Source organism: Solanum stenotomum, chromosome 6 (genome assembly GCF_019186545.1).
Source record: "Solanum stenotomum isolate F172 chromosome 6, ASM1918654v1, whole genome shotgun sequence".
Lineage (NCBI taxonomy): Eukaryota > Viridiplantae > Streptophyta > Magnoliopsida > Solanales > Solanaceae > Solanum > Solanum stenotomum.
In genome coordinates this window covers 56463875-56477945 of record NC_064287.1, presented here as the reverse complement: position 1 = coordinate 56477945, position 14071 = coordinate 56463875, and the positions used below count along the sequence as shown (strand labels likewise).

The following is a 14071-nucleotide window of genomic DNA, read 5'->3' as shown; positions in this document are numbered from 1 at the left end:
ACTCAATCCGCAAAATCTAAGCCAACCCCACGAGTTTCTCACTGACTTCCCACACTTTACGCGCTTTCTCAACGTCACTAGCTTCTTCTGACAACTGGTTTTCAAAAGAGGAAGAGTTCTTGTTCCAGCTCCAATAAACACCTGATTTTGTAAGACTTGGATCACTTACAACCTGTACAAAACAAACAAACAACATCTTATGTTTAGTAACTTTAGTGTGACAAAAATTCGTTTCTTGATTAGGCCTAAGATTCATCTTTGCATGGTATCAAAGCTAGGTCCATCCCCGTTTGGGCTCCCGGTCTACGCTCCAGCTGGGCCTGGGCGTGAAAGGGGTGTTCGAGTGGGTAAAAGTCCCACACTGGTGGTCTCCTTATATGGACTTGGTCAATTCTCCCCTCATGAGCTAGCTATTGGGGTTAAGTTAGGCCCAGGTATTATATCTTTACAGACTTCACTGATATAGTGGATAAAGTTCAGTGACGACACTGATTATTATTACCTGTGCAAGTCTCTTTCCAGATTCTGCCTCGGAGACGAATCCCTTGGTAATGAACTTCTGGAATGGAGGGAAAAGAAGCCTAAACAAGGGGATATGCTCTCTGAATAGCCCTGTTGTCGCGATGCAGCCAGGGTATAGAGAGGCAAATGTGATGCCAGTCTCTTCGTGGTATCGTCTATGGAATTCCTGCATAGTGAGCATATTGCAAACCTTGCTGTCTTTGTATGCTTTGGCACCATCAAAGTCACCACCATCAATCATGGCTGAGCTGTTAAGTCCATCGAGCCCCCTTGCCAAACCCCTCAAGTCCCCGAGGTTGGCCTTTGGAGGTACATTTCCAGCCAATGTGTTCGTGTTTCCTGACAAGTGATTTCAATAACTATGGTTAATCCAATTGACTTCACGACTAGTAAATTTCGAGAATTTAGACATGGTCTACACTTGTTTTTTGCACGTATATATAGAATTCAACAACGAAACACTAGGTTCTACCAAACCATTGAACTCATAGTTGGATACACAATTGATTGCCTGATAACAGTCAAGCCTCTCTGTAACAATATGTCACTGGAACGCCCAAGTTTTTCTTGGGACTGATTTTTCATGTTATGTTATATTATATCATCACTATAACACTATTTTGCTAAAACAGCCAAAAATTATCCAGACAAACAATGTTGTTATAAAGAGGTTTGACTGTTACCTGTAATCGAACCAACAATGATGAGTCTCTTGGAAGGGTAATCAGACTGCTTCAAGTCATCAATCAACAATCTTGAAAGAAGGAAATGACCAAGATGGTTAGTCCCAACACTAAGCTCAAATCCTTCAGCTGTGAACGAAGGCTCTTTCGCGGTAGGCAGATAAACAGCTGCATTACAAACCAATACATCAAGAGGATTGCCTGATCTCCTAAAGTTATCGACAAATTGTCTGACGCTGTCAAGCGATGCAAGGTCTAAATGCATGATAGTGTAATTCTCCTTAGGCATCCCTGCTGATTTTGCTGCTCTTTCAGCTTTAAGAAAGTCCCTACATGCCATAATCACCTGCCATTTCCCTGTCTCAGCCAGAGCTTTTGCTGTTGCTAGTCCTAGTCCTGAAGAGGCTCCAGTGATTACTACACAACCTTTTCTTAAGGTTTTCTTTCCTGTCACAGGGGTATTCGTTACACTGGGAGATGCAACCATTGTCTCGGCTCTAATAGCTCCGAGGGATGACTTTCTTCCGCTCTGTAACGAAATTCCAACAGGTTAATTTCACGTATGGTCACTGAATTAAACCACATGGAAGCTATTTCTTAGCGTTACATCGAATTAAACCACATGGAAGCTAAAATTATACCTTGATTTTGAATGAAGAGCCAAAATCAGATTTAACATGGTCAGAGAGAGAGATTCCAAAGAGACTAGAATCCTTCAAAGTTGCACTAGTTTTCCCCTGCAACATAACAGAAATGAGTGAAAGAATAATTTTTGCTTTTCAAGAGTCAATTTGACTCGAAGCTAAATTGAATTAGATCAACTTAATATCATTGATCAAAATTTATATATACCTTCCCTATTCCAATTTACACGACAAACTTTTATTTTTTGCCAATATAAAAAAGAATCACACATTTTTATATCTAGTAGTAATTTAACTGTAAAATGTATTGAGCCAGAGATATTCAAATTTCAAAAAATGAAAAGTGTCATGTAAATTAAATCGGAGAGAATAGGATGGAATACAAACCTCCTTGGGAATAGAGAAAGTAGAAGGAAGCAATGCAGCAGCCTGAAGAGCCATGAATATTAGGAATTGAGTTTTGTTCTAAAAATATTGTAGATTTTTAAAAATGATTTTTGGACTGAGTGTGAGAATTGTAAGGATTTGGGGCACATATATATACAGTAAGATACTATGGGGTGTTACTTGGATAAGATAAATATTTCAGACTAGTATGATTTGTGTCAATTGTATGCCACCAATCAGGCTTCAATGTTTAGATTTCCTTTTGATATTTCTACAATAAATAAACATATCCTTATGCTCAATCTTCAGTACTCCCTCCGTCCTATTTTATGTGATACTTTTTTCTTTTTTTAGTTCATTTCAATAAGAAAGTCACATTATTATAAAAAAAAAAAATCACGTTTTCCTGAGTTAAACTCTAAAAACACGTTTGGTCATAAAATTTTAAATTAAATTTTAGAATTTTTAAGAACTTGCTCACAAAAAGTAAAAGTGAATGTCCAATTTGTATTTATGACAAAACACAATTTCAATTTTCAAACAATATTTTTTACTTTGAGAATATATTTTTTAAAATTTTATAATGAAACATGATTAAACTCCTACATAGTCCAGAAAGATAAAAGATATATATTTGGCTCTTTACCCAAGGCAATCCACTTACAATAGTCATGGGCTTCATCATGGGAAATCTATTAAGTGACAGGGACAAGGGATAAAGGGCAGTTGAATTAAACTCCATTGTCATATGGAGTTGTACTAAAAGTAATTGTAATTACCTTATAAGTAACTTAAATTGTGATAGTATTTTACATACCAATGATGTATAGAACTTAAAACTTTTATTAAATTCTGAGGTTTAAATTATATACTTTTAGAGTTTACTTGTCACAAGCAATGCTATAATAATTTGTTGTCCCAAACTTTTAGTTTCCACAATTGACACTACACATACTTCTCTCAAAAGTTTCATAACATGGTAGATCTTTGATATAAACAATATTTTCATTAAGATGTGTAAAAAAATATAATTATGTCGTTAGCTAGGATCAAACACACAACTTTAAGAAATTAAAGCTTTCTAACATCTTAATCAATACACTGAACCTTTAACTTGAGTCAAGAGTTATCAACACCGATATATCATACTATATATATATATACACCTACAAAACTAAAATTTGACCTATCTATATAATATAATTTTATGATGAAGGAGTAGTGTCTAGACACCCCTCAGTCAAGGGTAGCTCCGCCCCGGATCCTATGTGTGTTGCATGTCTCCAATCAATATTTCCTTTAGCATATGTAAAAAATTTAAACTCAAAATAAAAACAAGAGGACATAAAACATAACTTTCCTTTTTACTAAAACAATTTATTCAATTACATTCTTGAGTTTAATCAACTTCAACATGTTTGGTAATATCATCTCAAATAATTTATTAAAATTGATGGATTTAAGATTACTCAAATCCACTTATAAATTGATTATTGTATAATGGTCATCCTCATGCCTTTTCACTCAATTGAAAGAATGAGCCAAAGCTGTCATGACATGAGCTTGATCTGAAATAATTTGTGTAGTTGAAGGATTTTGTCCCAAAACAATACAATAACCATCATCATAATTCTCCATTCCATGTGCCATTAGTTGCCATACTAAACTTCCTGCCATTGTTCCACCTTCTTTTGCCAAATTATACACATTTCTATATACACTACTCATAAATATATCTCTTGACCCTTGACCTCTACTAGACTTTCCAAATTCAGCAAGCACTAAAGGTTTCTTTAATATATTTCTTGCATCTTCCCAATGACTTCTTATCCACTTTTCCATCCACACCAATTGTGCATCATCACTTTGTCCAGACACCCTATAAGAAAAATATATTTAGACCTATATGTAATGAAAACATGTGAATTTGTGAGTAGAGATAAAAATTACCATTGGTCAGTGTATGCATGGATAGTAGCAAAATCAATTTCATTGATAAGATGGTTACTAATGAAATCTGTTCCAACTTGATAACCAGGATTAACTGACTTCCTTTCAGGAATTGAATCACCATAAAATCCCTCCATTCCAACCTCTAACAAATGTTTGTTGTCTAATGACTTCACAAAACCTGCCATTTCTTGAACCCATGCCTATAACAATATTAATCAAAAAACGTCAATTATAGATCGATATTTCTAAAACGCAATTTATTTAAGGGAAAAAGAACAAATATACCCCTGAACTATCGTAAATGATATGCAGATACCCTTCGCCATACTTTTGGGACATTGGTGCCCCTGTCGTCCAAAAGCTAGAGCATATATGCCCTTCACTGTAACGGAAGACTAAATAGGGACACGTGACGCAATCTTATCCATCGATCCGATATTTAATAAATGTCAGATCGGTGGATAAGATTATGACATGTGTATGTCTGTTAGTACTATAAAGGGTATATATGCTCTAGTTTTTGGACGGCAAGGACATCAATGTCCAAAAAATATGATGGAGGGTATCTGCATACCATTTACGATAGATCGGAGATATATTTGTCATTTTTCCCTTTATTTAAACTTGAATTGGGACTTACATTAATAGTTTTTCCTGAATAGTCAGCTTGATCACGTGGCTCATTCATGAGTTCCCATGCCATAATTGTTGGATCATCTTTATAAGCAACTTTAGTAATACTATTCAACCTTGTAACCACTTTCTGTAACAATTTCATAATATTATTAATAAAAAAAGTTGTTTATATGTATTAAATAATAATTACCCCATATATACCTCAATATGGTTCTTCAAGTATTTTTTAAGTATAGGATGAGTATAGAATTCATCGTCATTACTAATCTGAGCTCCTGCATTTCGTGCCCACCAAACATATTGAGCTTTTCCTCCAAAGTCATTCCATTGATTTACAAAGCTCAATATTAAACGAACACCATATTTCTTAGCTTCCGTGATCACAAAATCCAAACCCTAAATTTAGAAACAAGTATATCTAATTAAGGGACTCACATGCATTACAACGCGATAATGTAAAAGTTATCAAAACTATAATAACAAACCTTTACCTGAAAAACACGTTCATCGTAAACACCAGGTGATATTTGTAATGCTCTATCACCTCCATCACTAAAAGCCCAAGTACGACAAACAGAAAGACCAGCGGTAGAAGCATCTTTAAGAACCTCAGTAACTTTGTACCTCTCAGTAGGGTCAGCAGCAACATGCATCAACCAATATGAGTTGAAACCATTGAATAGAAAAGGGGATCCATTGAGTTCAAAATGAGAATCTTTAACTCCTATAAACCCCGAATTCGCTTCACAAGCAAGAGCTAAGAACAAGAGAAAGAGCCCAGAAATGCAACTTCTTTTTGTATAAGACATTTTGTATAATGAATTATAGATGTTATATGTGTGATATGTTAGATGTCACATTTTATAGTGTGTTGAAGATAAGGAAATTTACTAAAAATAGCAAAACTTGCAAAAACTAAAAGAATTTCCTAGTGGACATGTTGATTGATAGAAGAATTAAGGCAGTTATTTAGTTATAAAGATAGAAAGATAGGTCTGTTGAAAGAATTATAGGGTAAATGAAAAAGGGAAATATGGAAACATTAATTGATTGGTTTTTAAGGTTTGTTGAGTACTAGATTTGATGATGAAATAATATATGGAAACGTGTACTCATAGTATTATAGTTAATGTAATGAACTCTTCCATAAATTTTAATTTCAAATACAAATACAAAACATGTACACTTAACTATAGTATTAATAATGAAATACCAAACCTCATATATTAAATTATCAATTAGTCTGATTCGTGGAAAACAAGTTGATTCTCTTTTTACTTATTTTCTAGTGTTTGGTAAGAAAGCAAAAAAAAAATTGTTATATCAAAAGCATGTATAGTAATGGAACAAAACACTATAGGGGTGAGAAGGGGCGGGTAGTGGGGCCTTGGGAGTGGCGGGGGAGGGATGGTCAAGAGGTAGGTCAGGGTGTTGGGTGGGTCGGAAGGATGCAATAGAATGTTACTTATAGAACTTGTTTTTCCTACTTTAGCTAAGAAAGTCATTTACCTCATTTTGAAGAAACTTGTTTTCTTAGAGAAAATAGACATAGGAAAATAAGAAACTACTTTCTGAAAAATATTTTTCTCCATTCCATCACATCGTTTAATTTTTTATAACTCTCAATCCACGATCGATCGTACCATGCTTCATTAACGCAATAAAATGAATCAAGATAACTCAAGTTCAAAGACAATGAAAGAAAGTACATAAGCGGTAATATCAAATATGTTTGCCTTACAAGCAGGGGTGGAGCTAGTAGCTCACGTACAAGTTCACTCGAATTAAGTAGATTTTGTTTAAATAGTAAATTTATGTTAATAAATATGTATAATTATTAAATTTTTAATTAACAAATGTTTATTTCTTTATATTAAAAACTTGTATAACATTAATTATTTTTTAGTCACACTTTGTTTATTTTTCATAATCACATAAAGCGCGAACAAATTTCACTACTTCAACAACAACAGACTTGGTCCACACATTTCAATAATAAAAGGATTTTCAAGTCTCGATTAGAGATAAGAAATTTATTCAATCACATTTTATTTATTTATCATGATCACGTAAAACGCTGAGGATTCTCAAAAGTCTCAATTAGAAATAAGAAATTTATTGAGGGCAACAGCTTTACCCCTAACCCTCTTGGTAATCATAAGAAGGTGCCTCAATTGAGCCCATGTAAAAGGTACATATTTTCTTGGATTACAAATTGGATGAATTAGTTGAGATGGGCATTCAATAATTGCATTACTTGTTGGACTCATAAAATATGGTATTGATAGCCTTTGTTTCTCCTTATTCACCACTGCCCTATGTATAACACTCTTTAACCTTCCATTTGTCCAAGCCTACAAGAAATACAAAGGTTTAATCATAATTACTCAAACATACTATAAAAAGTCTTTTTTCATAAAAATAAAATACATACTCTCTGATGTTTGGTTAGTAATGACATTAATACATATTCACTAGTTTTTCTTAAATTTTATGTAAGATAATATAAGTTAAAATAATTACAAGGAAAATGACTTTTATCCATGAGTGAAGGAAGTCAACATTTGATATTTTAACTCAGGTATCAAACGCTAACTTCCTATCTTGTGTGTAAGAGGGGTGAATTACTAGAAAAAATGAAATTAGCTATAAACTTTATCATCAAGACATCGTCAAATTGCTCGAAGCTAACATTTTTTTTTATTGCTTTCTGTCGATAAATAGAATTAGCGACAAATTTTACTGTTTAGTAAACTTAAGAGAGAGAATATGACCTCAAGGGTGTCACCAATACTGATTAGAACTGAATTTGGAAGAGGTCTAACTCCAATCCATTAATGTTTATCATCTTTGAGGACTTGAAGGCCACCAACTTGATCTTGATGCAATATAGTTAAAGTTTGTGGGTCTGAATGGATCCCTATACCAACAATCTTCTCTGGGAGAGGACAAGGAGGATATCTACTAACCCTAAAATAAGTTGCTTCTTTTTCTTCAATTTTTTTGCTAAAGAAAAAGTCATCTTCAAGGCCTAATCCATGTGCCAACATCTTAAATATAACCATTCCTAGCTTGTCCATTTCTTTCATGTAATCAATCATTGCATTGCTGTTTAATCATAAGTCAAAAGAATATTAGTGTTTTTGGAAGAATAATGTATAGTGCATGCATCCAATCAGGGGCGGAGTCAACCTTAAAACTAGGGGTTCGACAAAACTCAACAATTTTGGTCGAAGTTTATTTTTATATTAGGATGGGGGTAGTACAAATTAAAGCAAGACGAGATTTTAGGTTAAAATTTCATCAAAACGAATTTTCATGTGTTTATCCCATCAAAAGATATTAGACTCACATGTGAAGAGGCTTATTGGAAATATATTTGAAAATAAATAAATTATACTTTATCGAACATTTTAATCTTTTTGATGAAGCGGTTGGAAATTCGACATCAAATGCGTACCATGCTGGATAAGGTTATATAAGATTATATATATATATATATATATATATATGTAATTAAACATGTCTTTTCATGTACAACCATCGTGCTACTAGGCAAAGCAGACCGAATATTGCACCCTAGATAGGAAAATACAAGTGTTGTATGTATGTGTATACGTACCTAAACGTGAGAAAACTAGATGATACTCAATTACCTACTTATATTTTATCCTAATCCTCGATATTCATTTCCTCCTATCTAAGGTCATGCCCTTGATAAGCTGCTGATAAATCATAGTATGTTTAATCATCTCTCCTCGTACTTCTTCACCCCTACCCCCAAGCCCATTGTAATTAACCTCTCACACCTACTCACTGAAACCATCTCAAACTCCTACTCCTCATCTTGTCCACCACAAGGCCACTCCCACCTTGTCCAAAATATCCTCGTTCATAGTCCTACCTCTTCTAGTATACTCACACATCCATATGTATGTCCTAATTTTCTCTACTTTCATTTTCTGAACGTGCAAGTACTTGACTAGCCAACACTCTACCTCATACAACATGGTTTAACCACCACTTTGGAAAACTTACCTCTTAACTCTTGGTGTACATTCTTATCTTTTACAAGTTTACTTAGATTAGAAATGATCAAACAACAGTAATCTAACCCATCAAATTCAATTTTTGAAAAGGTTAAACAGGTAACATTTTATAGGACATTCGACATCAGTCTTAATGCAAGGTTAATTTGTCACTTAACATCATTAAGGTGGAGAACAGAGTAAAAAGATGGGAGTGCAGATGATATTACACAACAATACATGGACCAGATTTCAACTCACCTAGCCTAGTGATATCTATTAAGAAGCGCAGACTTGCAGATGAATCTGCAAGCATATTTACTCAGCGAAAAGGAGCGAGTAAAACTAAAACATGTAGTCTAATGTAATCCGTTGTAGCCTAGGCCAAAATTTTGCAGGACCTAGTCTACATAGGGAGATCAGGGTCCAAGCGTCTTTGAATAGCAGCTGCAGCCTATCAGGACAACGGAGAATAAGATCAATGAACGGAAAAAGAAAATAGAGTATCATGAAATTTCAGGCTCATTCTCACCTCAAAGTTACCAAGCTTGTACTGATAAGCCATCTCTTCTCTTAATTGAGCTTGTTCTTTCATTGCTTGCGCCTTAGAGATTCAAATTTACAAACAAAAAGAGAGGAGTTTGTCACATTATATACTTTTCACCTGTTGTATGGAGAAGGACAACGGTAGCAGAATACGTACCATTCCACTCTGCATCTCGCGCTTCAATGCTTCCACCTGTTCTTGCTTGTGCTTCTCACGTTCTCGCATCAATTCTTGCCTACAATAACATAATAGGTAACAACTTAGAAACTAGACTATACCATTTAGTGCAAAGATGAAAATCTCCTCTCCTTTTTTCCCTTTCAATGACAAAAGCTATGCTCTACAAATTTATCTTCAGAAAGAAAAAAAATACTCTAGTATGTTTTAACTATATAGTACTTGCTAACCTGGGATCCTATAGCTTCCAGGATGCTAGAATTTTATATATACCTCATACCACCATCTTTTAGCATTATAATGTGATTTCATGTCTGAAAGAAGAAACTAGGGCAAAGCAATAATCTATATCACCACAGCAGGATAGTGACTCTGTTCAAAGAGTTCCTAAGAGAGCCAGGACCACATTAGAAATTTGGAAGTTCCTAAGTGACTTCCAAGTTATTCCCTTTAAATACGAAATCCCGTGTTTCCGCTTTGAGACTCGAAATTCAGTGGATAATAGGTGTATCTTTCTAGACTTGAATACCAAACTTGGTTCTATAACAATATTTGAATTTGTGTCATACCCTTAACAGACTTCATACTACTCAAGAAAAAAACGATTTTTTACAACGAAATGGCAACCATGTCCATAACTTACCTGCGCTGTTCTTCATCATCGAAGACAGTACGTTCATCGTCCACGACCTTCTTGACACCTCTTCTGCTTTCCTTTTCCATTTTACGTCTGTAATAGGCATCAAGGTTATAATATCTGCAAAAATGAAGAATAACAGAAGTACTGTTAGATGATTATAAACATAGCTCAAATATCAAGAATCTGTATACCTATCTCTTTGCGTGTGTATGTGTGTACAAACACATATCATCCTGCAAGGAACTAGAAGCCTCACACAAAACACCCAAACTCAATATATTTATTATCAATATAGAAAGAACCCCCATCCCAACCAGAAAAAAAAAGTTAAGATTGAAATAATGCAGTAGCCTTACTTTTTAGAAGGGAAGGTTGCAGTGTTATGATCCTCCATGAATCTGCACAATAACTGACTATAAAAAAGTGGAAGTTCCTTGCATATATTGCTTAAACAGAGGTAGAGAAAGGGGAAGAACAGGTGCTAATAAGAACTAGCTTATCCCTTCTCGATTTACTTACTGCTTGAACAATTGCTTCTCTTCCCAATTTGGCAGGCTTTCCAGATTCACCTATAAATGACACAAGAAATGAAAACTTCCACAACTAGAAGTAATATCTTACACAAAATTGAATAGAAAGAGAATGTAGATAAGCACTATGCAATGGAAGCTTTTTAATGAAGACCTTTGGAAATGCACTATAGTGCACTAACAGGAAAATGATTGACCTATCCAAAAATATTTATCAAAACAATTGGCATATCCTGCAACAACTCCTGTGTGGATGATCAACATGCATAAGCTTAAAGAGCCACTATGTACCTTCTTTATTTCTGCCAACCATGCGGTAAACTCTGGCCGTTTGTTCCTACAATAAGCAATAACTAAAGTTGAAATCTATAGAAGAACAATCTGATCATTAAAACTGACAACAAAGTGAAGAGTAAAACATTTCCTGCAACCTTCTGAAATAAAATCGTAACACACAAGAAGGTGACGAGAATCCATAGTAATTAGTTCAAGCATCAATAATTATCACTGTAATGATGCATGAATTCAGAAAGTTTCACTCTTCTTTATATCAATAAAAGGTACATCTGCGCAGATGAATGGTTCAGCCACAATATAAAAAAAGGTATATCTTCATCTACAGCAATATGACTGACTTCTTTCTGGACAATATAGGAGTCAAGAGCATGTACTCTCACTACTCAAAATGCTGCATCCTCTTAAGAATTATGCCAGAAAATGATCCAAAAGTAAGGCTCTATCTGGTTATCATATGTTCTGACCACTATAATGGAACAGAGGATAGATTGAATATGCATTCAAGTTACATTAAGGGGTAAAGCCTAAAATTTGTAGAATAATCACTCGCCTGTGTGAGCTTGCTCACAAAGCCGGTCTCAAGGACGGATAAAGGAGCCAACATAAAACTTATCACAAGCAAAGATGTGTAGGGTGGGGGATTGTAAAGACAGCATTGTCTCCTTTTTTTTATGAAGTAAGATTATATCTTTTAAAGGCATCAAGAAGATGCATAAGAAACAAGACATACAAACGAGAAGAGACGGATAACTCCAATACAAAAGGTAAGGATAATGCCGGGTCTGTTGTTTTTGTTGTTGTAGCTTGCTTACAATCAAGTACTTAAGTCTTTCAGAACATGCTTTTCGGATAACAAGTGATATGTGAAAATATTAGCCAAAGAAAACATTTTTACCAAAAGAGCAGTCATTTCCTTTACTAATACACTTCAAATCACTACTCCAGACCAACATTTAAGCATTAATCAATTCATAATTCAAAGAAGTAAACACTCAAAAAGTTAAAATATGAAAGCCATGAAAAGTAGCTCACCACATATCAGTTTCCTTGATGATTCCATATTTTCCCCAAGAGTTTGTAACAGCACCAGTTTTCCCCTTCTCTTTCTTTTTCTTCTTTCTCTCCTTCTTCTCTTTCTCCTTCTTCCTCCTCTTCTTCTTCTCCTTCTCTTTCCTCAGCTTTCGTTTCTTCTCTTTCTCTTTTTCCTCTCTTCTCTTCCTATCTCTCCTCTTTCTACGCCTCCTCTCCTCTTCTGAATCCGAATACTCCGAACTACTACCCGACTCCGAATCCGAATACGAGTCTTCAGAGTCCGAATACGAATCTTCTCCAGATGATGACGAATCCGAATCATCCCGCGATCTTCTCCTAGAACTTCGACTTCGACTTCTCTTTCTCCGGTGTTTTCTCACTTCTCGTTCCGGTTCGGATCCGGATTTGGATTCGGATTCAGTTTCATCTTCTCTTTTGGATTTTGATTTGTGTTGCCGCTTAGATGGAGCTGCTCCGTTTTCGTCTTCTGAAGCTTTTGCTCCCTCTTTCGCCATTGTAGGGGTTTAGGTTCCAAGTAAGTGAAGAATCGAGTTGAGCTAATCTTTAAAACTAAAAATATTGGTCACTTATGACCCCTTAAGTTTAGGGATTAATTTTATTCGTCCTTTTTTATATGACTATGAACAAGTATGATCCGTTAAATGTGCAAAGTGGGACGTTTTTGGTCCAAGATTATGGAACCTTGACGGATTTAATCAAAGTTAGCATGTAGGTGGATGAGATCATTTCACCCTTAACGAGAAGTATTAGGTCCGAAATCTTGAAATTAAGAAATTAAGAATATCTAGATGATCAGTTAGGAGCCTAAAAGAAGGATCGATTAGAGATCTAAGTCTAAAATGAAGATTTTGAACTAGTAGGATAGGAGCATCATCTAATTCTTCTTCTTAATTCACATTCATATCATCACAAATTCACAATCATGACCATAGTATGTTTGTAGATTATATCATGAAAATAACGTGTTTTTTCAACATGAGTGTAATTATCAATTGGAAGTTAATTAGAACTACCTACTACTTTTCTCACCCTTAGACTGATTAGAATGGGGATATTCTGGATGAGGTGAGAGTGACTTCTGTAGCGGACAAGATAAGGGAAGCAAGATTAAAGATGATTCGGACATGTGAAAAGAAGATGAGCAAATGCCCTAGTTAAGAAATTCGAGAGGCTGAATGTAGTGGGTACAATGAGAGGTAGATGTAGACTGAAAAAGCATAGGGAAGAGGTGATTAGACAGGACATGACATTATTTCAGATTACAGAGGACATAACACTAGATAAAAGGTATGGAGGTCGCATATATTAATATAGAAGATTAGTAAATATTATGGAGTGTTGTCTTGATTTTCGAGGGATTTAGTCGGTTCTTATAGTGTTTTGCTTTTGATTCCACTGGCACTTGTTGTTGATTGTATTTAGGTTATCACATTATTTTGTGGTTGTTATTGTTTCCATATTAGTTGTTTTGTTTCTCCAGTATGTTTTTCCCTTTTTCATTATTTTGTTATGTTATACTCAAACCGAAGATCCTCTAAAAACAATCTCCTTACCTTCACAAGGTAGGAGTATGATATGCGTAGACTCTACCTCTCCAGACCTCCTTGTGAAATTTTACTAAGTAGGTTGTTGTCATGGACACTTGGACATATATTTATGACCATAGTATGTTTGTAGATTATATCATGAAAATAAGGTGTTTTTTCAACATGAGTGTAATTATCAATTGGATGATAATTAGAACTACCAACTATTTTTCTTACCCTTAGACAGTTTAGAATGAGGATAGTTGAGATAAGGTGGAAGTGACTTCTGTAGCGTACAAGATAAAAGAAGCAAGACTAAGATGATTCAAACATGTGAAAAGAAGATGAGTGTTGACACCCAATTTTGACCCTCCACAATATAAATTAATCATCGAGCTTCTTCAATTTCAAACGATTTAAAATAACTAGTTTATAAAAACATAATAAT

General features: G+C 34.7%; 3 protein-coding genes across 3 annotated transcripts; all 3 read right to left on the bottom strand.

Annotated features, from left to right (window-relative positions):
• Positions 1 to 11: 11 nt before the first annotated feature.
• LOC125867124 (protochlorophyllide reductase-like) lies at positions 12 to 2382 on the bottom strand. Its single transcript, XM_049547549.1, has 5 exons — positions 2237 to 2382; positions 1847 to 1942; positions 1206 to 1734; positions 503 to 861; positions 12 to 172 (listed from the first exon to the last, which is right to left on the bottom strand). The coding sequence occupies exons 1-5, from the start codon at positions 2288 to 2290 to the stop codon at positions 17 to 19; spliced, it is 1194 nt and encodes a 397-aa protein (XP_049403506.1). The 5' UTR covers positions 2291 to 2382; the 3' UTR covers positions 12 to 16.
• Positions 2383 to 3584: 1202 nt separating this feature from the next.
• LOC125868114 (mannan endo-1,4-beta-mannosidase 1) lies at positions 3585 to 5634 on the bottom strand. The gene is made up of 5 exons (XM_049548717.1): positions 5317 to 5634; positions 5027 to 5221; positions 4830 to 4952; positions 4187 to 4389; positions 3585 to 4115 (listed from the first exon to the last, which is right to left on the bottom strand). Exons 1-5 carry the CDS (start codon positions 5632 to 5634, stop codon positions 3761 to 3763), a joined length of 1194 nt encoding a protein of 397 aa, XP_049404674.1. The 3' UTR covers positions 3585 to 3760.
• Positions 5635 to 9047: 3413 nt separating this feature from the next.
• Positions 9048 to 12622, bottom strand: LOC125869053 (uncharacterized). The gene is made up of 8 exons (XM_049549617.1): positions 12077 to 12622; positions 11039 to 11084; positions 10737 to 10786; positions 10574 to 10615; positions 10221 to 10334; positions 9557 to 9635; positions 9386 to 9457; positions 9048 to 9307 (listed from the first exon to the last, which is right to left on the bottom strand). Exons 1-8 carry the CDS (start codon positions 12589 to 12591, stop codon positions 9260 to 9262), a joined length of 966 nt encoding a protein of 321 aa, XP_049405574.1. The 5' UTR covers positions 12592 to 12622; the 3' UTR covers positions 9048 to 9259.
• Between the last annotated feature and the right edge of the window lie 1449 nt (positions 12623 to 14071).